We start from the raw sequence: 27,899 nt of genomic DNA, 5'->3' as shown, positions 1-27,899 counted from the left end.
CGGAAGTATTTTTGCGCAGAACTTTCTGCGTAGGCGGCCTTCGGCCGCGCTTAGGGATTATAACCCTTACTAAGTAGAACTCTCCTTTCTGTGATGCCGGAAAAGGGGACCGGAAGTATTTTTGCGAAGAACTTCTTTCTGCGTAGGCGGCCTTCGGCCGCGCTTAGGGATTATAACCCTTACTAAGTAGAATTCTCCTTCTGTGTTGCCGGAAAAGGGGACCGGAAGTTCTTTTGCGAAGAACTTTTTTCTACGTAGGCGACCTTCGGCCGCGCTTAAGGATTATAACCCTTACTAAGTAGAATTCTTCTTCTGTGTTGCCGGAAAAGGGGACCGGAAGTTCTTTTGCGAAGAACTTCTTTCTGCGTAGCCAACCTTCGGCCGCGCTTAGGGATTATAAGCCTTACTAAGTACAATTCTCCTTTCTGTGTTGCCGGAAAAGGGGACCGGAAGTATTTTTGCGCAGAACTTCTTTCTGCGTAGGCGGACTTCGGCCGCGCTTAAGGATTATAACCCTTACTAAGTAGAACTCTCTTCTCTATGTTGCCGGAAAAGGGGACCGGAAGTATTTTTGCGCATAACTTCTTTCAGCGTAGGCGGCCTTCGACCGCGCTTAGGGATTATAGACCTTACTAAGTGTCTATATAAGTGTGTTGCCGGAAAAGGGGACCGGAAGTATTTTTCCGCAGAACTTCTTTCTGCGTAGGCGGCATTCGGCCGCGCTTAGGGATTATAACCCTTACTAAGTAGAATTCTCCTTCTGTGTTGCCGGAAAAGGGGACCGGAAGTATTTTTTGAAAAGAGCTTTTTTCTGTGTAGGCGACCTTCGGTCGCGCTTAGAGATTGTAAGCCTTACTAAGTAGAATTCTCCTTCTGTGTTGCCGGAAAAGGGGACCGGAAGTATTTTTGCGCATAACTTTTTTCTGCGTAGGCGGCCTTTGGCCGAGCTTAGGCATTAAAACCCTTACTAAGTACAATTCTCCCTCTGTGTTCCCGGAAAAGGGGACCGGAATTATTTTTGCGAAGAACTTATTTCTGCGTAGGCGACCTTCGGCCGCGCTTAAGGATTATAACACTTACTAAGAAGAATTCTCCTTGTGTTGCCGGAAAAGGGGACCGGAAGTATTTTTGCGCATAACTTTTTTCTGCGTAGGCGGCCTTTGGCCGCGCTTAGGCATTAAAACCCTTACTAAGTACAATTCTCCTTCTGTGTTCCCGGAAAAGGGGACCGGAATTATTTTTGCGAAGAACTTATTTCTGCGTAGGCGACCTTCGGCCGCGCTTAGGGATTATAACACTTACTAAGAAGAATTCTCCTTGTGTTGCCGGAAAAGGGGACCGGAAGTATTTTTGCGAAGAACTTCTTTCTGCGTAGGCGACCTTCGGCCGCGCTTAGGGATTATAACCCTTACTAAGTAGAATTCTCCTTCTGTGTTGCCGGCAAAGGGGACCGGAAGTATTTTTGCGCATAACTTCTTTCTGCGTAGGCGGCCTTCGGCTGCGCTTAGGGATTATAACCCTTACTAAGTAGAATTCTCCTTCTGTGTTGCCGGAAAAGGGGACCGGAAGTATTTTTGCGAAGAACTTCCTTCTGCGTAGGCGACCTTCGGCCGCGCTTAGGGATTATAACCTTTACTAAGGACAATTCTCCTTTCCGTGTTGCCGGAAAAGGGGACCGAAAGTATTTTTGTGAAGAACTTCTTTCTGCGTAGGCGACCTTCGGCCGCACTTAGGGATAATTACCCTTACTAAGAAGAATTCTCCTTCTGTGTTGCCGGAAAAGGGGACCGGAAAAATTTTTGCGAAGAACTTCTTTCTGCGTAGGCGGCCTTCGGCCGCGCTTAGGGATTATAACCCTTACTAAGTACAATTCTCCTTTCTGTGTTGCCGGAAATGGGGACCGGCATTATTTTTGCGCATAACTTCTTTCTACGTAGACGGCCTTCGGCCGCGCTTAGGGATTGTAACCCTTACTAAGTAGAACTCTCCTTTCTGTGTTGCCGGAAAAGGGGACCGGAAGTATTTTTCCGCAGAACTTTTTTCTGCGTAGGTGGCCTTCGGCCGTGCTTAGGGATTATAACCCTTACTAAGTAGAATTCTCCTTCTGTGTTGCCGGAAAAGGGGGCCGGAAGTATTTTTGCGCAGAACTTCCTTCTGCGTAGGCGACCTTCGGCCGCGCTTAGGGATTATAACCCTTACTAAGTAGAATTCTCCGTGTTGCCGGAAAAGGGGACCGGAAGTATTTTTTCGCAGAACTTCTTTCTGCGTAAGCGGCCTTGGGCCGCGCTTAGGGATTATAACCCTTACTAAGTAGAACTCTCCTTCTGTGTTGCCGGAAAAGGGGGCTGGAAGTATTTTCGCGCAGAACTTTCTGCGTAGGCGGCTTTCGGCCTCGCTAAGGGATTATAACCCTTACTAAGTAGAACTCTCCTTTCTGTGTTGCCGGAAAAGGGGACCGGAAGTATTTTTGCGAAGAAATTCTTTCTGCGTAGGCGGCCTTCGGCCGCGCTTAGGGATTATATCCCTTACTAAGTAGAATTCTCCTTCTGTGTTGCCGGAAAAGGGGACCGGAAGTATTTTTGCGAAGAACTTCTTTGTGCGTAGGCGACCTTCGGTCGCGCTTAGGGATTATAACCCTTACTAAGTACAATTCTCCTTTCTGTGTTGCCGGAAAAGGGGACCGGAAGTATTTTTGCGCAGAACTTCTTTCTGCGTATGCGGCCTTCGGCCGCGCTTAAGGATTATAACCCTTACTAAGTAGAACTCTCCGTTCCGTGTTGCCGGAAAAGGGGCCCGGGAAGTTTTTTTCGCAGAATTTCTTCCTGCGTAGGCGGCCTTCGGCCGCGCTTAAAGATTATAACCCTTACTAAGTAGAACTCTCCTTTCTGTGTTGCCGGAAAAGGGGACCGGAAATATTTTTGAGCAGAGCTTCTTTCTGCGTAGGCGGCCTTCGGCCGCGCTTACGGATTATAGCCCTTACTAAGTAGAACTCTGCTTTCTGTGTTGTCGGAAAAGAAGGGCGGAAGTATTTCTGCGCAGAACTTCTCTCTGCTTAGGCGATTTTCGGCGGCGCTTAGGGATTAAAACCCTTACTAAGTAGAAGTAAATAATTTATTTTAGAAAAAAACGAAATTATCCATATGCACACTTTCGTTAGAAAACCGAAATAATGCATGTAACAATAACGCATAATGCATGCATGCATGCACAGTTTCGGTTGAAAACCGAATTAATGTATATGAAAAATCCGAAGTAATGCATACATGTACAGTTTCGGTTGAAACCCGAAATAATGCATATGAGAAAATACCGAAATTATGCATATGTATACTTTCGTTTTAAAAGCGAAATAATGAAATGAAAAAAAAAAACGAAGAAATGCATACATGCACAATTTCGGTTGAAATCCGAAATAATGCATATGACAAAAACCGTAATAAAGCATACATGCACAGTTTCGGTTGAAACCGAAATAATGTCTAAATGCACAGTTTCCATATGCGCAATTTCGGTGCCCCAATGCAAGCGTTTATCGTGTATTAAATGGATTCATAATAGGGAGGTAAATCTCATATCATTCCGACTAAACCGGTTGTATCAATACTTTTTTAAAACTTAGCAATTAGATTGTATACGAGTATTAGCGATCAGTTGTATATAATTCTCAATACTCAATCAATGTCAGAATACTTATAATTACCCTACAAATATATTTAAAAAATCTCTACTAAGGATATAATTTTTACCTTGCACACTAAATGATCCAGGGCACATTTTGCTTGCACTAATCCACTGCGTAGCTAGGGCTTGTATGCTTATATCACTTATGTTGTTAACACTTTGCAACGGCTCCATACCATTCGTTTTTTGCAAAAACTCCACGTCCTCTTCACAGTTCTTTGCTAGATGGACCACTAAAAAGCTCTCAGGATCTGTTTTCTGTATAAAATATTTTTAAAATTATACATCAGATACATGTATACATGTAATAATAATAATAGATTGGCGAATGGCCGAGCTCCGATTTGTGGCGTGCGCCTTGATTTTGTCATACAAAGGGGAGGGAGCTACAGATTTACGCCGTCTCCGAACGGCGATTGTATTTTTATGAGAAGCTGTTTCTCATCGCAGAGAAGGTTTGCATTGCCTACCGAGAGCGACCGTTGTTAAGAAAAAATCTTTTTTTCAAAATTTTTTTGCGATGTTGCTTTGACCAGGGCTTGAACCCAGGTCATGCGGCGTGGAAGCGCGTACTGCTTACCACTACACCACAGCGAGAGGTAAGTGCATATTTCGGCTGAGATTTCCAGTAATGGACCATTTCCTATTTCTGGCAAAGTATAGCGAATTTTTAATGCTTTCTGAAATTTCTCAATTGCATACAAAATATATTGCCACGTCTGACACGCTCTATAGAGTTATTCTTCTGTTCTGCAATGATTTTAAGTTGATCAATAAGCATCGTGATTCATAGGTGGGGATAGGATCCGATAAGCGTAAATTACGCAACGCAAAGTGGAAGAATATTTTCTGGATCCGTTCAACTCTAGCAGCATGGTACGTATAAATGAAGGAGGCATAGTCCAGTTTGGAACGCACAAACGCAGTATACAAAAGCTTTAGTGTATAGAGATCGGAGAAATCCGAGCTATGACGCCAGACAAAAGCAAGCATGGCGTAAGATTTCGTAATAATGCAATTTATTTGGCTTGTAATGGCTAGCTTAGAATCAAATATTACTCCCAAAGCTTTAATTTCACTCACCCGTGACAGGGGCGAGTTATTGCGTTTTCTTTTCTCAAAAAAAGTTCTGGCCTTTTATATGGGAACTCTTGCTTTGCGTTGCCCTGAAACCTGAGAAAATGTTGCGCTCTTTATATGAGAATGAAACAGAAAATATACTACTCCATCACAATTTATTTATAGAACTTAATAAAGCTGAATTATTCACTTGGCCTGTAAGTCTTTAACAATTTTAAAGCAAAACACTTATTTCTGATAGGGAAAATAATTGCATTTTTACAAGATTAAATTAAAAATCAACCATGCAACTCTCACCCTCACGTTTATTTGAGGGCAGAAAAGGCAGCCGGATCAGAGCGCAACCTGCTGAGAAAAGAACACGACGCCTTGTGAAAGGGCTGAGAAAAGAACATGAAAATGTGACAGCGCTAACACAAGGCAGAATAAGTGCAGCCTTTTTTTCGAGAAAAGACAACGATATTAGATAAATAGTTATAGGTGTCAATGACATCGACACGCTTAGAAAATTTAGAATAGAAACGCTTGGTTGTTTGTAATATATGAAGATATAAATTTGGCAAAAGAAACAAGAACTATGAATTGCAACTATTACGTTTGCCTAACAACGCGACCCACTCGACATTCGAAAAAAAATAAAGTTAGAGGTCATGTTCGAAAATTCCCCTCCAAAATTGATTTAACCAATGGTCTTGATGGTACTGTGCAAAATACGTCGCTTTATAAATATGAAGAAATTGCAAACAAACCACGAGCTTCTTTTGAAATCCGTAGCAGGTGTTTTCAAGGAATAGGCGAAGGTATTCCACATTCTTGCGGAGACCCTTCTTCCTCTAATGCACGTGATAATGTTTTCAATATATTTAGTAGAATATTTACCTGAGAAACAACAGAACTAAACAGTAACTACCCTTTTGAAAAGAAAACTGACGAGTAGTAAAGGAGCAAATGAGTTTCTTTTGAATACAATGGGTTCTGAGGCAGGCATAACATTAAATAAGAAAAAAGAAAAGGAAATAGTCTTCTTCTCTGCTCAAAGTTAAGATAACTTCCAAGCTAAGTTTAGATAATGCATCGTCTACAAATTATATGAAAAAAATTGCAAAACTTCATTCGTAGTTCAGCTGAAAGAAAGTCAGTTCCAACAAATTATAACCAACATATGTATGAAAACTGAAAGATGATGGAAGATCTTTATAAATAAGGTCTCTTTGAATTTGAAACGGCCAAGGAAGGAATTAAAAAAAGACCAGTCTTGTATGCCAATACGACAGAACTTCTTGACTTTGTCTTTGAGAAACAGAGCATTGAGCATATAGCAGATACCAAGATTTCTTTAAAACTTCCATCTCAATTTCAACCAAAGAAGATGAAGAAGCAAATGATTCCGATAAATGTAAGAGTAAGAACGTTTCATTTTATTCCTTTGGTGGAAGTGTTTCATCGTAACGTAGTCTTACTAGTGTCTACAAATTAATTGTATTATGCAAATTTAAAAAACCTTATCAGTTGTCAATCATCTCTCATAGAGTTCAGTCGATAACTAATTCTCTCTTTGCCTTTGCGCTTTCGTCTTTTCGACACATTCTTTCAATCCGGTCATGTGTGTGAAGACTATTTTTCAATTAATTAAAGTGAAACAAACCAATTTAAACCAGTGAAATAACAAAAGCCAGGATGGGCTTCGATCCGGGGCGAAAGGGCCGAAACTACTACTCTATACTCGGACAAGAAAGAAAAAAACGTAAAACCCCAAATCTAGACAACACCTTCGACCTTCCAAACTTAAAAACCTACCAGACTAGCAAAAAAACACCTGCCCAAAATTTATCCTAGTAAAAAACAAACAACCCAAATACCCCAATCAAGTCACTAAACATTTTCCTAGTAGCCAAAGCGCTAGAAAGCATTACAAACGAAAAACCACAATCCAACTCATTCACGAGGGAAGGCCACCTTCTTGTCCTGACTTCAAACGAAAAACAAACCGCGAAATTTTTGAAAGCCACCAAACTATCAAACTTGTATGACATAGAAGTTAGCTTACATCCAACGTTAAATACTGCAAAAGGTGTAGTCTACTCAGAATACTTAAGCTCCCTATCTGAGGCCGAAATAGTTGAGGGTGTAAAGTAGGGATGCACAGCAGAGGTGCATACAGTCGACGTCGCGGGCAAACTGCGCGCACGCGAGCGTGCTAGGCGAGGTGAAGTGAGCTGTACGGAGATGGCATCGTATACATATTAACCACTACACACTTATTTTCAAGTAAAAATGTGTGTATGTATGTGTACTTTTGCGACCATTGAACCAGTGTGGCATCAGGCCACCAGAAAAAGCCAATTTTTCCAAAACAAAAGCGCCAACTTTTTATTATCATGTTTAATAATTTTTTTGATTCAGTAAAAATAGTATATACATATCCATTTCCTCACGTTTTTATTAATAAATTAATTTCAATACATTTATAGCAACGCAAAACATATTTAATTTACCTATTCCTCACATTTTGTTCAGTAAATGAATTCCATCTTAATGTAGAATATTAGTGTATAGGGTATACATACATACATATGTACCTATGCATTCGGTGTGCTTAAATTAAAAAAGCATCACTAAATACCGCACCAAGCATTGGATTCCAATTATTTTGGCGTTTTTGGTTTCCCAAAAGCACTAAATTTAGTGCAAAATGCACGACATTGGCAACAGTGTGCTGAGCACATCAGATTAAGTATTTAGTAAATGCGCTTTGTATATTTTTCTTTTAAAGCAAAAGTTCTAATTGGCGAGGGGTTTGATTTTTGGTTCTTACATAGAACACTGATAAGATTCACAAACTTATCTTTGGACTTAATTAAAATAATCAACATTATTTGTAGACGAATATATTTGTGTTCGTATGAAATAGTAGCTTATGTCGGGAGGCTGGCTTTAGTAAAATGTACCATTTCCTATATTATTTAAACCACAAGGAATTTTTTTATGAAACTTTATACGAATATTGACTTGCTAGCATCGCCATTAACATTACCGTCTTTTACGTTTATTTCCCAAGAGTTCTTCAACGACTCGGCGCCAGTGAGTCTTTCACAATCGTATGCTAAAGCCAGTCTTCCGACATAAGCTACTATTCTATACGAACACAGATATGTATACTTCCTAATAGGCTTGTAAAATGCCCAATACCCATCCATCGCATGAGTTATTATCGGTAAAAAATTGGGTACGCTCATATCTGGCATCGCTGCAGCAAGTACAGCGCCAGTGAAACAGTGTTGATATTTTAAGTATAACTGTACTTTTTTCAGTACAATTAATTTTAAAATGTACAAAAGTACAATTTGCCGATTTTAAGTACAATTTCAACATCAAAAATACTTTTTGTACCAAACGCTCAAATCTCTTCTAGCACTTTGATTCTTAATCCGTTTACATTTAAGTAAATGGATATACCTATATTTCATATTTGCTACAAAACGAAATTATGAATTGTAATTTTGAATGTAAACGTGATTTGAACAGTAATTTTAGTGATGTGCGTTATGGTGATTGCGATTTCTTATCACCGGCGGGTGATATATCCCCTATCGCTGTTTATTTTGAAAAAATCTTTGGAAATGCAATTTACGTTGAGGGTTGAAAGTAAAAAAATATATGTAAATTCCATGCGTTGAAATTATAAATTTCCCTTGAGGATTTCCATTTTATCGATAGTTTTATGTTCATTAATATGAACTGACCTATGTAGTGTATTAATGTTTTATCATCATTGTCTTCATCTTTGACAAAATTACACGGTCACCCGGTATTTATTTTATTTTTTTAAATAATTTTAATTATTTTTTTTATAAAATTGTAGCTCATTATCAAACAAAAACCTTGCAAATAAATCGAAACTTGAAAGAATGAAGAAAATCAACAAAGTTTCATCAAATTTTCACAGTTTTTGTTCAGAATTTGTAGACATGTTTTGGGTTAACAATTTTGTAGTCCATTCATTCTAGTATAATAAGGTGCAAGTTTGAAGTGTCTAGAAAATACCATTGATATTTTGAATTTTTCTGTTTGCGGTGTTGCGCACTTTCTTCCATATAACGAACTTTCACATTTTATGTTATATGGATGAATGCGCGGGTAGCGTTGTTGTTTTTTATTCCAATATTTTAAATTAAGCTTTATTTTATAGTGTTTCTTAGACAATGATAAATGATGTACACAAATTTCAGTATGAAAAAAAAGTGCAACACCTTCAACGAAAAAAGTTCTCAAAAATCTACGCGAATTGAATGTACTATCTCGATCATTTAAACATCTCGGACTCGCCCACCACTAAAAATGATTATTGAAATCGAAAGTAGATATTAAATGATATTTAATATTTGCTTTAGAGAAGAAATTTCGACAAATTTGTTTAAACAAAAATGTTAAGCGCATATGCAGAATGTGGAAGCGAGATTCTTTTGCTTGCGTTTCTATGTTTATATCATTTATCAGTTTAAGCACATACGATTAAATGTAAAAAAATATTTTTAATTTCGGATCCGAAAGAAATATTTATTAGTTGCATTGAGTTACGCAAAAATAGTGCCGAAAATCAATCGATTGTGCTGAAGGTGCCGGCTGCTTCCGAAAGGGCCGAAAATGGCACAATGCACACTCATTTTCCATCTCTGTCACACATACAATCTCACTATTCTGTTGACTTCGTTTTCCCCTTCCGATAACTTTTTGCTTCCGCGCTTGCCCAGCACCGCTGTGCAAAGCTTTGCACGCGCAGTCGCCCGCGACACATATGTGCTGATTTGGGCATCCCTAGTGTAAAGGATCAATCAATAGTTGAATGTAAAAAAATCTCTAAGTTAAAAGATGGCAAAATTGTAAACACCCCACTTCACATTCTATCATTTAATTTGTACCAAATTCCAAATGAAATCGAGGTAGCATGGATGAAGGTAAAAGTAGAACCCTACATTCCCTCCCAAATGCTATGCAAAAACTGCTTCAAAATAGGACACCCTAAAAAGCAATGCAAAAGTGAAGCGAAATGTAATGTCTGTGCCAACACTGATCACGAAAATCCAATATGCGAGAAAGTTGAGTGTATCAATTGCAATCAACCACATCGGTCCAACAACAGAGACTGTCCCGTTTTCAAGAAACTGCAAACCATTCTCAAATACAAAACAATCAACAAATGCACCTTCAACGCAGCCACTGAAGAAATTAATAAAAAGCACACAGAAGAGTTCAACAAAAACTCTCCGATTGAAACGCTCTCCGAAGCAACTAAAAAAAAATCAAACCTAAAACAGAAAACTCGAAAGAAATGACAACTCAATCTTTACCTCAATTAACCAAAACACTCGAAAACAAACAACGGACATTAATAGACTAACCCACCTCTAATAGAAAACTCGACATCACAGAAAACTCTTACCTAAAGGAATACTCAATCACAAATAAACAATCACTCACAACCGTTCCTACCCAGACTCAAGAATATGAAGACAAAATAAAACAAAACATCTGTAAATCAGATGGCTGTTAAAACGCGTGAACGAACTTATAAACGCGTTTTACTTTATTAATTGATGAATATATATATATTAAAAGAATAAAATACGCACGTGAACATTGAAAATATAGTATATCACAAAATATAAGTGAAAAGTGGTATTTTGTAAAAAAAAAATTGGGTGTGGTAGTGAAGATTATTTAAAAACAAATTCCTTAAATACTATTAGCAACTTCTTTGTGAGAGTGATATATTCATGTAGAGAAAGCCTCCCCCAAAATGCTCACCAAGTTTCATGCGACCCTGTTCACAACCTGGACGAAGGAGGTCAGGCTACCGCTGGGAATTCACGTCGATGACACACCAATTTCGACGGTGAATAACCCCAAAATACTCGGAGTAACATTCGACAGCCTGCTCTCCTTCTCTGCGGACATAACCGCTATTGTCAATAAAGTACAGAGCCACAAGGTCCTCAAGTCGTTAGCCGGCAGTACTTGGGGGCACAGACAAAGAAACGTTGCTGACAACATACAAAGCAATAGGCCGGCCGGTTTTGAACTACGCAGCGCCAGTGTGGTCGCCGGGGACTAGTATGAGTGCCCTGAACGGCATTCACAGGGAGTCAGTGTCGAGTTATGTAGACTCCAGACCTGTGAATGCCGTTCTAAGCATACCGCCCCCGGACACAGACGAGACGGAGCTTCAACTGCCTCGGGAGACACGAACGACACTAGCACAACTTCGCTCCGGCTACTGCAGCAGTTTAAACTCCTACCTGAGTAGATTGAATGAGGATGTGCCAAATGAGTGTCCGGCATGCGGAGAAACCCCACATGACTCGGAACGTCTCTTCGCATGCCCGGAAAACCCGACAACCCTAAAGGCCTTGTCCCTGTGGACCAACCCTACAGAAGCTGCACGCTTCCTAGGGCTGCCGTTAGTGGAACTTGGCAACGACTGAGATACCAACCGTCCTGGGCGGGGTTGTTGTAGGCGCTACAACAACAACAACAACAACAACAACAACAACAACAACAACAGTGGCAGTTAGCAGTACTGCTCAGTTTAGCCCAAATTCTAAATTCAATGCCACTGCCTTAATCGCAGCAAACTTCGCATATTGAATTTGACATAAATGAAATGCAGCCAACTTCTGTTGATGTCACTGCAAAAAAAGCAGTCACTGCCAACGCCGTATTGTGTTTGCTGCGGCAGTGACTGCCAATATTAGCAGTAACAGCAGATTTTTAAAACTTTAACTGCCACTGCCACTGCGCTATTGTATTTTGGCCTTTAATGGCTTAATGAGAACGCTTTATAAGACAAATAACAAACGGTTAGGCAAAGAACATAGAGACGCTACAAAGAGAGCGACAAGACATTTTCGGATAATAGCGACAAAAACAAACCTTTTTTTTTTCAATGTAGCAGCACATAGTGAGGCGAAAAGCGAAGAAAGCGACAAAGAGCATAGCGACAAAAACAAAAAAAAAATTGTTTTCGTTGCTTTCCGAGCTGACTGTGGCTTCACTACGTTTGGGAAATGTTGTTATTTGCAGGTCGTTTTGGGGTGGGGTGGAGGGACGGCCCCCACTTTACGAAAAGTCACCCCCCCCCCTTCGGGGCCTCCCACAGACCAATAGGGAACCGTTTGAAAATGGGCGAAAAACAGCATTTAACGAGGGAAATTGAGCAGTTTGAAGTGGAATATAACCCAACTAACAGAATCTGTGGGGTTTTTAAATAAAAGAAATTATCCCAGGAAGGTTATCAGGCGAAAGAAGGGGGCTGAACACCTTTCTGCGTAGGCGGAATTCGGCCGCACTTAGGGATTATAACCCTCACAAAGTAGAATTCTCTTTCTGTTTTGCGAAGAAAAGGAGCTGAACACCTTTTGCAGAGAACATCTTTCTGCGTAGGCGACCTTCGGTGGCACTTAGGAATTATAACCCTCACAAAGTAGAATTCTCTTTCTGTTTTGCGAAGAAAAGGAGCTGAACACCTTTTGCAGTGAACACCTTTCTGCGTAGGCGGCCTTCGGCCGCACTTAGGGATTATAACCCTCACAAAGTAGAATTCTATTTCTGTTTTACGAAGAAAAGGAGCTGACACCTTTTGCAGAGAACACCTTTGTATATTTTTAATGCTTACTGGATTATATCTTATCTTCTTTTGTCTCTCATTCTTTTGCATATTTTGGAGTTTGACAGCTCAACTCCGCTATTTAATTTGCATATGCAACCATAGTCAGACGCATGATTTTGAAGGTGTTTTTATTTAATAAATTGTGATTAATTGGTTAATATTAAAATCATAAAGAACGTTATAACTCATCGAGTAAAGTGTAAAGTGAAGGAGAATATAAAAATATATTGGTGAAGTGGCAGCTTTAAGGAGAATAGGAGTGTAGTTATTGGTAATAGTTCGGCCCATACCTGTAATCTCAAAGAAGTCCAAGTTAAATTAGCTCGTTGCAAGGAACAGTTAGCAAAGAGCTTTAATAAACTGAATTGTCGCGTTAGGATCCCACCTGATAGCTTATCGCTAATTTGCCAATCAGACTTAGCTGACTCTGAGTCAGAAGAAGAATTTAGTGACGCCAAGTCAGAAGCTTCGGTACAATTCAGTCTTAAAAGAAGTACTTCACTTCCAGCCTTTAAAGATCTGCTAACAGTATCCGACGAGCCGTCAACAGCTAGCAGTTCACCAAATATTTCTAAATTTTTTCAAGAATTTTTAGACATGGCTACCCCTGAACAGAAAAAAATCGTTTATTAGTCTTTGTGCCTCAATCATTAGGGAAAATTACAATGGAGATCCGCTAGCACTTGAATCGTTTATAGACAAAATTAATTTAACTGAAGATTTTGCAGATGAAAACTTAAATACGACTTTTATATCATTTTTGAGATCGAAACTTGAAGGCAAGGCACGTGAAGCAATTCCAACAGAAGTTAGGTCAGTTAGGCAAATAAAAGATGCGTTGAGAAATAGAATAAAGCCAGACAACTCGAAAGTTGTAGCTGGGAAAATTGCATCTTTACATGTCATAAACAACAATTATACGGAATTTGCTAAGCGTGTCGAGGAGCTTTCGGATGCTTTAGAGCGCTCTTTGATCATTGAAGGTATGACACAGTCTAAGGCTCACGAAATGGCAGTCGAGCAAACAGTTAACGTTTGTAGACTCGGTCAGGTGCAATGCCTGTGACGGATGGAGTCACCTCCGTAACTGCTCGGGCCTGCGTACGCACCGGCAATGGACCACGTCGTTCGTGGCCCCATGCTGTGCGAACCGGACCGCCTCCACGGCAAACCACCACCCGCCTGGGCAGCACACAATCAACACACCCCAACACAACACCACAATAGAAACACAAACAAACACAATAGCACCCACACACCGCCGCCGGCAACTACTAGTCGATCAATAAGCCCACCGACTTTGCTCCCGCGGATCACCGAACCTACGCCAACTTCAACAAAGCTGATTGGACCGGCTTCGCGGAAGTTACCGAGAGCAGCTTCGCCGCCCTCCCCACACCCACAGACGTACATGCTGGCGAACGCCAGTTCCGCAAGGTAGTCACAGCCGCAGCAGCTCGCTTCATACCGTCCGGACGCATCGCGGAAGTCCGCCCAAATTTCCCGGCTGAAGCAGCTGTACTAGCAAATGAGCGTGACCACCTACGCCAGGTCGACCCCGGGGACCCTCGCTTGAGGGAACTTAATTTGGAGATTCGGCAACTGGTAAATCAACACAAGCGGACAAAGTGCGAAGAGCACTTGAAGGCCTGTAACTTCACCTCTGGTGTGAGTAAGCTCTGGTCAACCGTGAGGTCCTTGTCCAACCCGACGAAGCGTGATGACAGAGTGGAAGTTTCATTCGAAGGTCACGCCTCATCGGACCCGAAGAAATTCGCGAACTATTTCAGTCGGCAATTCACACTGCATCCTTCGGTAGACAAGGCCAAACGTCGAGTGACCAGGAGGCTGCACAAACTGCCCAAAAACGATGCACCACTTGTTTTCACCAGCGGTGAAGTAAAGGGGGCCATCGGGAAGGCGAAAGCCTCCAAAGCCATTGGACCCGACGGAATCTGTATGCTGATGTTGAAACATTTGGGGCCTGTGGGGGTAGCATACCTCACGGAGGTCCTCAATTTGTCTATGACCACTCTCATCATTCCTGATGTGTGGAAATCAGGGAGAGTGGTCCCACTGCTGAAACCGGGGAAGCCCGCCAACAGAGGAGACTCTTATCTCCCGATAACGCTCCTTTCCGCGGTCGCGAAGACACTTGAGGCCCTGCTGCTCCCATACTTCACCTGCCACCTAACCCCAGCGAAACATCAGCATGGCTTCCGTAAAGTGCACAGCACAACAACAGCACTTAACGCCATAAACACCCAGATAACCCGCGGCCTAAATCGAAACCGCCCTTGTGAGAGAACTGTCCTAGTAGCGCTGGACTTGTCAAAGGCGTTTGACACCGTCTGCCATTCCACGCTGCTAGAAGACCACAGGGACTGAAGCGATGGTCGGCGAATTATATGAGTGGTCGGCAATCATCAGTAATCTTCAGAGATCAAACCTCGAAACCTAGAAGAATAAAACAAGGGGTTCCACAAGGTGGTGTTCTCTCCCCCTTACTTTTTAACTTCTATATCTCGAAACTCCCCCAGCCACCTGAAGGAGTTTCCCTGATCTCCTACGCTGATGACTGTTCGATTTTGGCGTCTGGGAATGGAATTGATGACCTCTGCTCAAAAGTAAACGGCTATCTCTCCAGCCTTTCTCGCTTCTTCACTGCAAGGAGCCTAACCCTCTCCCCAACGAAATCAACGGCGACCCTCTTCACCACCTGAACGAAGGAGGTCAGGCTTGAATTAGGCATTCACGTCGACGGCACACCAATACCGACGGTGAACAACCCGAAAATTTTAGGGGTTACCTTTGATAGCCTGCTCTCTTTCTCCGCGCACACAACCGCAGTTGTCAACAAAGTACAGAGCCGCAACAAGGTCCTCAAGTCGCTCGCCGGCAGCACTTGGGGCAAAGACAAAGAAACGTTGTTGGCAACATACAAGGCAATTGGCCGGCCGGTTCTAAATTATGTTGCGCCAGTTTGGACGCCGGGGACTAGTTGGACGCAGTGGACGAAGCTACAGACTTGTCAGAACGCCGCACTCCGGACAGCGACTGGGTGCCTTCTGATGACGCCTGAGCATCACCTACACAGTGAGGCCCAAGTGCTCCCCGTAAGGGAACACAACAAGATGCTCTGTAAGCAGTTTCTTGTGGGGTGTCACAGAAGTGAACACCCCAACAGACCACTGCTGGAGGAGGAGCCTCCGCCCAGGCACGTCAGGGGGCACCTATTCATGTACAAGGACGCAGTCCAGACCTACACAGACCAACCACTGGACCCAATGACGTACAGACGAGCGATTAACGACATTCATAGGGAGTCTGTCTCCACCTTCCTCGACTCCCGGCCTAGGAATGTCGTTATCGGAGCCCAATCACCACCTGTGGAAGAGACGGAGCTTCAGTTACCTAGAGAGACCCGCGTTACCCTGGCTCAGTTACGGTCTGGATATTGTAGCCGCCTAAACAGCTACCTGTCCAGACTCGACCCAAACATCCCAAATGAGTGCCCGGCATGTGGAGACTCCCCCCACGACACCAACCACCTCTTCACATGCCAGCTCAATCCGACTCAACTAACACCTCACTCCCTTTGGTCCGACCCCATCGAAACAGCTCGTTTCCTGGGCCTACCGTTAGTTGAGCTTGACGATAATGATTAAAAGTTGACCCGAAACAGGCGGGGCTTAGTAGTGCCGTTACAACAACAACAACAACTAGTCCCTCCGACAATCTGCTCTGTTTACGAGTCCAGAATGTACCGTAACGTGACATCAGTTAAGTGAAGCTCTTGCCTCGGCTTGTGCCACTTTAGGGCGTGCTCAGGACTTCGCAACACACGAGATTGAACGAGTGACTATGTGGGTCCCTGCTGTGCTGCCCCGTCGCTATCCCTCCCCCGCGACGCCGCCAACCACCTCCACAAGGCAGCACCCCCTTTTGCAGCACGTACAGCAGGAGGCCTGCAGACAACACAACTTCTTTAACAGCACACATCACAATCGGTCTCTCAAGGCACACAAAGGTGCTATAATTTAACTGTAACGGACTCCAGATCTAGATCGAGGAGATAACTGTCTTTATGGGAAGGCATGGAATATTAATAGCTGCGGTCCAAGATACGAATTTACGGCAATTTAACCCTGTTGAATTGCGCCGGATACAAAGTACACCGTCGAGATCGCGAGCGAGATAATGGTGGAGGTTTAGCGTTCATCCCGCACCACACCGTGCAGTATCGCCTCATTGAAGCAGACATCGACCGCGGGGATACCATCCTATAATGTCAGGGTATTGCTATCCGGTCAGGCGATGTTGAGCTCGAAATATTTAACGTATACATACCCCCTGACACTGCCCGGCAGGATATCACCCTGAAATAGGTGCGCTACTCAGAGGTGAAAACCGTATGGTAGTAGGTGACTTTAACGCGCACCACGATCTCTGGCGCTCAAGCCTGTCAAATGATCGTAGGGGAATACATCTGGCTGAGCAGATAGATGATTCGAAATTCTGCACAATGAACGACGACGCACACACCAGGATTATGGGCAGCTACTGCAGCTCGCCAGATCTAACAATTGTCAGCGCTGGTCTGATAAACATCGTATCGTGGCGGCCTATGCTGACTCATTCCCACGACAGCCGGCTGTTGGGCTGTTGTTTCGGCGATCTAACCCCGTTTAGGTCGGCGAAGTATCTCAGAAGTTGTTCGTCCATAGGGCTACATTCACTACGTATTCTTCTACTCAGGGCTGGCATCGAGTCAAACCCAGGGCCAGAAACCTACACCTGCTGTGTATGCCGGAGACGACTACACCACAACTCCACCTCAGTCAAGTGTAATGCCTGCGAGGGGTGGAGTCACCTCAGAGTCTGCCCGGGACTACGGACACATCGACAGTGGACCACGTCGTACGTGGCCCCCTGTTGCTCAAACAGAGCAGCTTCCACGGCTAACCTCAGTCCACCCGAGCAGCCTCACACAGTCACCACAACACAACAACATAATAACACCACAGACCATACCACAGCCACGACAGACCACATAACACTCACAACCGCACCACCACCCACACGCCGCCGCCAACAACTCCTGGTTCCCCCTACAATCTGCACGGTATGTCAGACCAGGATATTCCGTAATGTGACATCAGTCAAGTGCAACACCTGCCTTAGCTGGTGCCACTTTAGGGCATGCTCAGATCTGCGTACCACGCGAGATTGGACTGGGAACTTCGAGGGCCCGTATTGCGCTGCTCGGTCGCAGACCCCAATTGCGACGCCTCTCGCCACCACCACAGGGCGGCAACCATCACAACAGTGCACACAGCCAACGGCGGTAAGAACACACACATCACTTACACCCCACATCACGACGCGTCTCCCAAACAACATGAAGCTCCTTCAATTTAACTGTAACGGGCTACAGAGCAAGATTGAGGAGATAACCGTCTTCATGTGTCGGCATGGTATATTGATAGCTGCGGTCCAAGAGACGAAGTTGCACAGCAATATTTAACTCGAAATATTTAACATATACATACCCCCTGTCACCTGCTGCCCGGCAGGATGTCACCCTGATATAGGTGCGCTCCTCAGAGGTGAAAACCGTATGGTAGGTGACTTTAATGCGCACCACGATCTTTGGCACTCAAGCCTGTCAAACGATCGTAGGGGAACAGACTTGGCTGAGCAGATAGACGATTCGACATTCTACACAATGAACGACGACGCACCCACCAGGATTATGGGTAACTGCAGTAGCTCGCCAGACATCACCATAGTCAGCGCTGGTCTGATAAACAGCATAACATGGCGACCTATGCTGACTTTAGCATCGGACCACCTACCCATAGTCATCTCAATAGATGAATCAACCGACTTTGCCTCCGCCAAACACCGGACCTATATCAACTTTTCTAAAGCTGATTGGAAAGGTTACGCGGAGTTTACCGAAATCATCTTCACAGCGCTCCCCACACCAACCGACGTCCATCTCGGTGAACGTAAGTTCCGCAGGGCTGTCACTGCTGCTGCAGCTCGCTTCATACCGGCAGGATGTATAACGGACCCACGTCCAAACTTCACTGCCGAAGCGGCTGTTCTAGCCGATGAGCGTGATAGCCTTCGTCAGGCCGATACCGGAGATCCCCGTATCAGGGATCTCAACGCGGAGATTCGGCAACTAGTAAACGTACATAAGCGGAAGAAGTGGGAGGAGCATCTGAAGACCTGTAACTTCAACTGGTGTGAGCAAGCTTTGGTCAACCGTGAGGTCGCTGTCAAATCCGACGAAGCACGACAGAGTCGAAATTTCCTTCGGCGACCATGCTTCGTCGGACCCGGAGCGATGCGCGAGCTATTTTAGCCGGCAGTTCATACTGCATCCTCCGGGGGACAAAGCCAAGCTTCGAGTGACCAGAAGGCTGCACAAACTGCCAACAACCTGTGCCCCCCTTGCTTTTACTTGCGGTGAAGTTCAGGTGGCCATTGGGAAGGCGAAAGCCTCCAAAGCCATGGGTCCCGACGGAATATGCATGCTGATGCTGAAAAATTTGGGTCCTGCGGGGGTAGCGTACCTAACGGAGGTCCTCAACTTGTCTACGGCCACTCTCATCATCCCAGACATCTGGAAGGTGGGGAGAGTGGTCCAACTGCTCAAACCGGGGAAACCTGCCAACAAAGGAGATTCTTATCGTCCGATAACACTCCTTTCCCCGGTAGCGAAGACACTCGAGGCCTTGCTACTCCCGTACTTCACAAACCGCTTGACCCCAGCTAAGCATCAGCATGGTTTCCGTGAAGTGCACAGTACAACAACAGCACTTAACGCCATAAACACTCAGATAACTCGTGGCCTTAGCCGAAACCGTCCCTGTGAGAGAACGATTCAAGTAGCGTTGGACTTGTCAAAGGCGTTTGACACCGTCTCTCATTCCACGCTACTAGAAGATATAGGGGCCTCCTCTCTCCCACAGAGGCTCAAACGGTGGTCGGCAAATTATCTGAGTGGTCGACATTCGTCGGTAATGTTTAGAGACAAAACGAGCAAACAGAGAAAAATAAAACAGGGGGTTCCACAGGGTGGTGTCCTTTCCCCGCTACTGTTTAACTTTTACATTTCAAAGCTCCCTCAACCACCAGAGGGAGTCTCGATTGTCTCTTATGCCAACGATTGCTCGATCATGGCGACTGGGAATGGAATTGATGACCTGTGTTCGAAAGTAAACGGGCATCTCTCCGAACTTTCTCGCTTCTTCACTGCAAAGTGTCTAGCCCTCTCCCCTACGAAATCCTCCGCGACCCTGTTCACAACCTGGACGAAGGAGGTCAGGCTACCGCTGGGGATTCACGTCGATGACACACCAATTCCGACGGTGAATAACCCCAAAATACTCGGAGTAGCATTCGACAGCCTGCTCTCCTTCTCTGCGCACACAACCGCTATTGTCAATAAAGTACAGAGCCGCAACAAGGTCCTCAAGTCGCTAGCCGGCAGTACTTGGGGCAAAGACAAAGAAACGTTGTTGGCAACATACAAGGCAATAGGCCGGCCGGTTTTGAACTACGCAGCGCCAGTGTGGTCGCCGGGGACTAGTAGGACGCAGTGGACGAAGCTACAGACTGCACAGAACACCGCACTCAGGACAGCGACAGGATGCCTCCTGATGTCGCCCGAACACCATCTTCACGGCGAGGCGCAAATGCTCCCCGTAAAGGAGCACAATATAATGCTCTGCAGGCAGTTCCTGATCGGGAGCCACAGAAGTGGCCACCCAAACAGACAGCTGCTTGCAGAGGAGCCCTCGCCTAGGCACGTCAGGAGGCATCTATATGAAATGACGGACGAGGTCTAGAGGTTCATCAAGCAACCTCTGGACTCGACAGTTTACCGACAGGCCCTGAACGGCATTCACAGGGAGTCAGTCTCGAGCTATGTATACTCTAGACCTCTGAATGCCGTTCTAGGCATACCACACCCGGACACAGACGAGACGGAGCTTCATCTGCCTCGCAAGACTCGCACAACACTATCACAACTTCGCTCCGACTACTGCAGCAGGTTAAACTCCTACCTGAGTAGATTGAATGAGGATGTGCCGAATGAGTGTCCGGCATGCGGAGAGACCCCACATGACTCGAAACATCTCTTCGCATGCCCGGAAAACCCGACAACCCTAACGGCCTTGTCCCTGTGGACCAACCACACAGAAGCTGCACGCTTCCTAGGGTTGCCATTAGTGGAACTTGACGACAACGACTGAGATACCAACCGTCCTGGGCGGGGTTGTTGTAGCCGCTACAACAACAACAACAACCTATGCTGACTCTAGCATCAGACCATCTGTCCATAGTAATCTCGATTGATAAACCTGCCGACTTTGCTTCCGTGGATCATCGGACTTATGTCAACTTTTCCAAAGCTGACTGGAAAGGCTTCACGGATGTTACTGAGGGCGCCTTCACTGCACTACGCATACCAACCGACGTTCATGTAGGTGAACGTAAGTTCCGCAGGGTTGTCAACGCTGCTGCAGCTCGCTTCATCCCAGCAGAATCCACGACCGAATTTTCCTGCCGAAGCGGCTGTTCTAGCTGATGAGCGCGACAACCTTCGTCAGGCGATCCCGGAAATCCCCGTATTAGGGATCCCAATTCGGAGATTCGGCAACTTGTGAACGTACATAAGCGGAAGAAATGGGAAGAGCATCTGAAGACCTGCAACTTCGCCTCTGGTGTGAGCAAGCTTTGGTCAACCGTGAGGTCGTTTTCCCACCCGACGAAGCGCGAAGACAGTCGAGATAGACTTTGGTGACCACGCTTCGTTCGACTCGGAGAGATGCGCGAGGGTAGCCACCGGGAAGGCGAAAGCCTCCAAAGCCATTGGACCCGACGGAATATGCATGTTGATGCTAAAAATTTTGGGCCTTTCTTTCTCTCCTTTCCCCGGTAGCGAAGACACTCGAGGCACTGCTGCTCCCGTACTTCACGAACCACCTGACCCCAGCGAAGTATCAACATGGGTTCCGTAAAGTGCATAGTACAACAAGAGCACTTAACGCCATAACCACTCAGATAACTCGTGGCCTAAACCGAAACCGCCCCTGTGAGAGAACTATTCTAGTAGCGTTGGACCTGTCCAAGGCGTTCGACACTGTCAGTCATTCAACGCTACTAGAAGATATAGAGGCCTCCTCACTCCCACAGGAACTCAAACGGTGGTCGGCGAATTACCTGAGTGGTCGACACTGTTGTAATCTTCAGAGACAAAACCAGCAAGCCACGTAAAATTAAACAGGGTGTACCACAGGGTGGTGTCCTGTCCCCGCTACTGTTTAATTATTACATATCAAAGCTTCCTCAGCCACCAGAGGGTGTTAGTATAGTCTCGTATGCTGACGATTGTTCGATCATGGCGTCTGGGAATGGAATTCATGACTTGTGCTCAAAAGTAAACGGTTACCTCTCCGAGCTTTCTCGCTTATTCACTGCAAGGAGCCTTGCCCTATCCCCAGGTAAATCCTCGGCAACCCTTTTCACAACCTGGACGAAGGAGGTCAGACTGCCACTGGGTATTCACGTCGATGACGTAACAATACCGACGGTGAATAACCCGAAAATCCTCGGAGTTACCTTCGACAGTCTGCTCTCCTTCTCGGCGCACACAACCGCAATTGTCAACAAAGTACAGAGCCGCAACAATGTCCTCAAGTCGCTGGCCGGCAGCACTTGGGGCAAAGATAAAGAAACGTTGTTGGCAACATACAAGGCAATTGGCCGGCCGGTTCTGAACTACGCAGCGCCCGTATGGTCGCCGGAGACTAGCAGTACGATGAAGCTGCAGACCTGCAAAAACACGGCATTACGAACTGCGACAGGATGCCTCCTGATGACGCCTCAACACCACGTTCGCGACGAGGCCCAGATGCTCCCAGTAAAGGAGCATAACATAATGCTCTGCAAGTAGTTCCTCGCAGGGAGCCACAGACGTGGCCGAACCGGATGAACCGCCCCGAACGGAGCTTAGTAGCCGCTACAACAACAACAAAAACGAAGATGAAGGCGAAGCCGAAGAGGAATTGCCCACGACAGTCGGGTCTACGTAACCGGAACGACCCAGATTTATATCTGGCCAAGGACTGTCACTCCAGCAACACTCCCCAAAAAGTATTTGGGGAATTTGTATGCTGCTACAACAACAACAAGGAATTGCTTGCTTTGCGGGAAAGCTGGCGAGTGCACATAGTGGAAGACGAATGATATGAAGATTTGTTTCCAAATAAAACACAAAAATCAAAAGAAAATAAAGAACAAACAGCAATTCATGAAATAATTTGTATAGGACAACTTTTGGAGAATTTCGCCGTTTGTATTATGTGTTACGGCAAGACGGCCAGACATTTTTCGAATATACAATGCCAATTAATACGTTTGATTACATTTTGCCAAAAATTGGCTGCAATTTAGTTTGGCATCCCCGGAGTTCCGCATTAAGGTAGCTATGGAACGGTAGAGGGAGTTCTCCTGATTGCAAATATATATACTTTTAGCCGCAGCAGGCTTATAGTTTTTAAGTTATTTGTTGTTAAAGTTTGTAAATTGAACTAACCTCTCCGCGCTACTTCACACAATAAACACTATCACCCCTATGCTGTAATCCGAAAGTTCGTAGTTACGAATTCGTAGCTCCGTTCCGAAAATTCGAAAATTGGTATGCTGTAATCCGATCGTAACTATCAACGGCGTTACCAACTAAAATAGTGAAATTCGAAGTTCTTAATCAGCTGCTTTGACAGAAACAAATCAAAATAAATATAATCGCAAGTGAACAGTGACATTAAAAAAAATTGTTTAATCGTATTTGAAAAAGCTTTTCCTTAATTAAGTAAAATAGAATGGATGCAGTGGCCGGTGCACTTTTGTCTCGGGAGGAAGAACATGCTGCAGTCAACTGTTGCATTAATATACAAAGGAGATTGCTACGAGACAGTTCTGATCCATTTACCTTAAATGATAAATATATGTTCCCTCCATTCAACTAAATATTGTGTTGCTTTAAATCTTGCAACACTTTCCCAAAATTCCACCACATCCTCTTTAACTATTACAAAGCCTCGGGCAATGTCCGGCCTTTCGCTCATGCTTTCCACCAGTTTTTCGTATTGCGAGCGATTTGTTGTGATTGTCGACATGATAATTTTGTAAACATTTAATAATACATTGGTTTTTATTCACACTTCAACTTAAATATATATTTTTGCGTTTCCACACTTGATTTTATTGATATTTTAAAAGAATTCGCTTCGCTCCGACACCAGTTGCTCTTCGTAGAAAATTTCCGACAAATACATACAAATTACAGCTACGTCGGATTCAGGCATACCAACGTTACGAATTTCGAAGATGGTCTCCGAATTTCGAAATTACGATAAGGCAACGCGGATTACAGCATACCAATTTTAAGATTCGTAGCAAAATCGAATCTACGACGGATTACAGCATAGGGGTGTATATTTATGTACACACTTCGGCAAAATAGTTACATTAAAACCCCGGCCTGAGATTTCCACTTTAATATACAATTCTTAATTAATTAAGTAAAACGCGTTTATAAATAGTTGTGTTTTTTTACAAATTATCCAGTAACTTGCCAGTAACTCTCCAGTAACTTTATTTCTAAGAATTCGCTCTCATAGAAAAAATTTGCAAAAAAGTACGCGAACGCTTTTCCAGTAATAATTTGCAAGTTTCATGAACAGCTGATAAATTGGTTGTTTATTCGCAGCATATTCCCAATAAAACGATATATTTTATATTTAAATATGTTTGTTTTGAAAATTTCCACAATAAAAATCCACAAACAGTTTCCTTATTAGTTTAAATTTCATCCAGCAACATGCGATCAGCTGTTTTTCGTACTGGCAAATTCTTACAAGTAAAAATTTATCCAGTAAAATCCAGTAAAAACTTGCAACTTCAGCTGTCATTTTTCGCTCTCTCAATTTCCCCTACTTTGCAAGTTTTTGTGTACGAAAACGCCAAAACATGAAAATTCGTAAAAACTTTTACTGGATTTTACTGGAAATGAGTAAAAAAACGCAACTAATGTCTTCACAAACGTTTGCACATTTCACAAACAAGCAGAAATAACAATGGCTGACAGTAACACAAAATGTATGCTACCATACGTTAAAAAAAATACGCCACAAATAAGTGCCCATAATTAGGGAGTATAAGTGTACAATACGTACTAGAGGGCTGCATGAATGCATTCAAAACGGCTTTTGAATTATTCATACACAAAACCAATGAATTATTTTGGCTTCAAATTTTTTTGAATTTGAGTGAATAGCTGTTCTGATATTTGTGTCGACATCACAATATTCAAACAAAGTGAAAATAAATTGAATTGAAATAAATGACAATTTTTTGTATGAATATCCAAAAATATTTTTTCTATGCGCATATGTACATACATACAATGTATGTATGTATGTATTGCTGTGCTCCTCCCACTGGGAAAATAGGTAAGCACCTTACGAGGTAAGCCATGTTTTCTTTCAGTTTTTAGTACCAAAATTGTCATCATGGCCAATGTCATCTATTAGTAAAGCACAAAATGAACACCTCCAACGACACATTACGTTGTCAGTTGCAAAGTAACGTGCAGCCGAAGTTATCTCCAAGCGCCGAACTACTCCGAGCGACTTCTCTGCATTACACGTAACTTACTTTGTAAAGCGTCTCAGAAGTATGTCTGATACCAAATGTACATTCTAAATTCCTACTTACATAAGGCGGCCATTCCTTTGTAAAAGTAAGGCACGTTCGGCAGGGAAATGGTAATGACTGCCAGGTGAAGAGTAAGTTGCTAATAAGGTATTATTACGTGCTCCTAATTCCCACTGGGCTATTACATACGAAAATACTTGTTTGTAGAAAAAAACTTTTACCGAAATGAGTTTGAATGATTTGAATGTTTTCCATTCATTCATTAACATTCTTCCATTTGAAGGCAGAAAATATAACCCAAAATGTATATTCATAACTTACAAAATTCCAAACGCTGAGTGTTTTGTATGTGAAGTAAAGAATTCAAATCTACTGTACTCTGTTTGGCTAGAAGTTTGAATGAATTCATGCAGCCATGGGCGTAGCCAGGTAGGGGCGGGGGGTGTTCGAGCGCCCCCTCCCAACTTTCAAATTTTCCTTATATATATATAAAATAGTACCCTGAAAGGCCAGCTTAATAGGGTCTCGCGCTTTTTTATTAAAAATTTTCGCCTGCAGCGCTTTTTCCATAAAAATCAATACTTCGATAAATAATGAAAATTTGTAATCAAAAGCCGCGCGATTTTTTATTAAAAATTTTGGCCTGCGGCGCTTGTCTTTTTTTTTTTTATATTGGGGGTGTTTAACCCCATACCCTTCTAATGTCAGTGTGAAACCATGGTTGAATCAACAGTTCTGTATTCACAATGTGCGTATACATATATAAGTGCGTGATAATTATAAAAACTTACTTAATTTACTAAAAATGCATCATAAATGTAAAAAATATGTTTACATTTCATTGTGCGGGGTTTTAATGCAACTATTTTGCCGAAGTGTGTACATAAATATAGTGTTTATTGTGTGAAATAGCGCCGAGAGGTTAGTTCAATTTACAAACTTTAACAACAAATAACTTAAAAACTATAAGCCTCCTTCGGCTAAATGTATATATATTTGCAATCAGGTGAACTTCCCCTATAACCCGCCCCCCCCATACACACCTTTTTTTTGTACGCGGGGGATGCCAAACTAAAATTTTCCCCCAAAAGGTAATGTGTAAAATCGCGTCGACAAAAGTTTCCGTGTATAAACACAGTCTTTGCAACCTTATATGAATTCGCCGTGGCTACAACTCTAGTGCTGAGTTATAGGAAATTTACACGAGGCGATTTTTCAGGCGATTTTTAGTTGAATGCAACGGTAGTAGTGCACTTTGGCGAAGGTAGGTCAAAATGGACGGAAAAAGTTCGAGCGTGGTATCAATCGACGCGTCTTAACGCCAATAATAACAATCCGAGACCGGAAATTAACATTTTTAATTAAATAAAGAGTTATTTGCAAAAAACACTTACACTTTCCGCACTATGCTTTGATGAATTTCACGCAAATGAATGGAATAAATGAACTTAATTTAACACGTATTTATTAGTTTTTATACATTTGTGATGTTTTAAGTGTACACTTTCGCGAAATTCTGTATTTAATAGCAATATTCCGATGGTGAAAATCCGCACAACAATCTTGTGTAGTTAATATAAATAAGATGGAGGAAAACTAGTGCTGCCACTCTATTAATACAATTTGTATTTCAACTTTAAAAATACCCAAACTTTTGTGCAAAGGGGATTTCTGTTCCTTTTCTTCGCACGCAGAAGGGAGAATTCTATGTTGTGAGGGTTATAATCCCTAAGCGCGGCCGAAGGCCGCCTACGCAGAAAGGTGTTCTCTGCAAAAGGTGTTCTGCCCCTTTTCTTTGGCAACACAGAAAGGAGAATTCTACGTTGTGAGAGTTATAATACCTAAGCGCGGCCGAAGGCCGCCTACGCAGAAAGGTGTTGGACGTACAAAAACTTTTTTAATACAGTGGCTGCAGCAATTTAGTTCCATTTTATTTTTAATAGAGTGGCAACACTAGTTTCCCTCCATGTTATTTATATTAACTACACAAAATTGTTGTGGGGATTTTCACCATCGGAATATTGCTATTATATACAGAATTTCGCGAAAGTGTACACTTAAAACTTCACAAATGTATAAAAACTAATAAATACGTGTTAAATTAAGTTCATTTATTCGATTAATTTGCGTGAAATGCATCAAAACGTAGTGCGGAAAGTGCAAGTGTTTTTTTGCAAATAACTCTTTAATTAATTTAAAATGGTAATTCTCGGATTTTTATTATTGGCGTTAAGACGCGTCGATTGATACCACTCTCGATCTTTTTGCGTCCATTTTGACCTACGTTCGCTAAAGTGCACTTTTACCGAATGCACCAATCGCCTGGTGTAAGCATGGGTAACACTGCGCTGCGCAGCGCAATTACGTAACACCGTAGCCGAAGTTGCTGTGCCAACACCAGTATATGGAAAGCGCCAGCGCCATTAACACCAAGCAACACATGAGGCACTTAATCAATTCGCCTTAACTCTTTGACAATTTACACGTACTTTGGTTTTGCTTTTGAGCGTTGAGAACGCAAATTTAAAGCTTTTACTCAAGAATGATGAGAATATCGTGGCATTTACTACATTCCTAGCAATTAAATTCGGTTGGCGGTACAAGCGTTGCTCAGCGCCGAAAATTATAGAAATAATAGATATGACACACTGTATGGTGTACTACACTATGACGATGGGCACTGTGGTGACACTCAGATGGCGCCGTGTTCAATTCATAACATTGCGCTATT

At 43.3% G+C, this 27,899-nt stretch overlaps 1 protein-coding gene across 2 annotated transcripts in view; it reads right to left on the bottom strand.

Annotated features, from left to right (window-relative positions):
• Nucleotides 1-27,899, bottom strand: part of LOC118749179 (protein odr-4 homolog) — a 72,601-nt gene that overhangs the window by 19,547 nt on the left and 25,155 nt on the right. For both annotated transcript variants that reach the window (XM_036483954.1, XM_036483953.1), the window contains exon 2: nucleotides 3,747-3,939. In XM_036483954.1, coding sequence (XP_036339847.1) covers nucleotides 3,747-3,855 — 109 coding nt within the window. In that variant the 5' untranslated portion in view covers nucleotides 3,856-3,939. The remainder of the gene's footprint in view (nucleotides 1-3,746; nucleotides 3,940-27,899) is intronic.

The sequence above is a fragment of the Rhagoletis pomonella genome, unplaced genomic scaffold (genome assembly GCF_013731165.1).
Source record: "Rhagoletis pomonella isolate Grant_MI unplaced genomic scaffold, Rhpom_1.0 Rhpom_scaffold_00014, whole genome shotgun sequence".
Taxonomy (NCBI): Eukaryota; Metazoa; Arthropoda; class Insecta; order Diptera; family Tephritidae; genus Rhagoletis; species Rhagoletis pomonella.
Note: the sequence above shows the minus strand (reverse complement) of the source record. Positions and strands in the feature narration are given on the sequence as shown.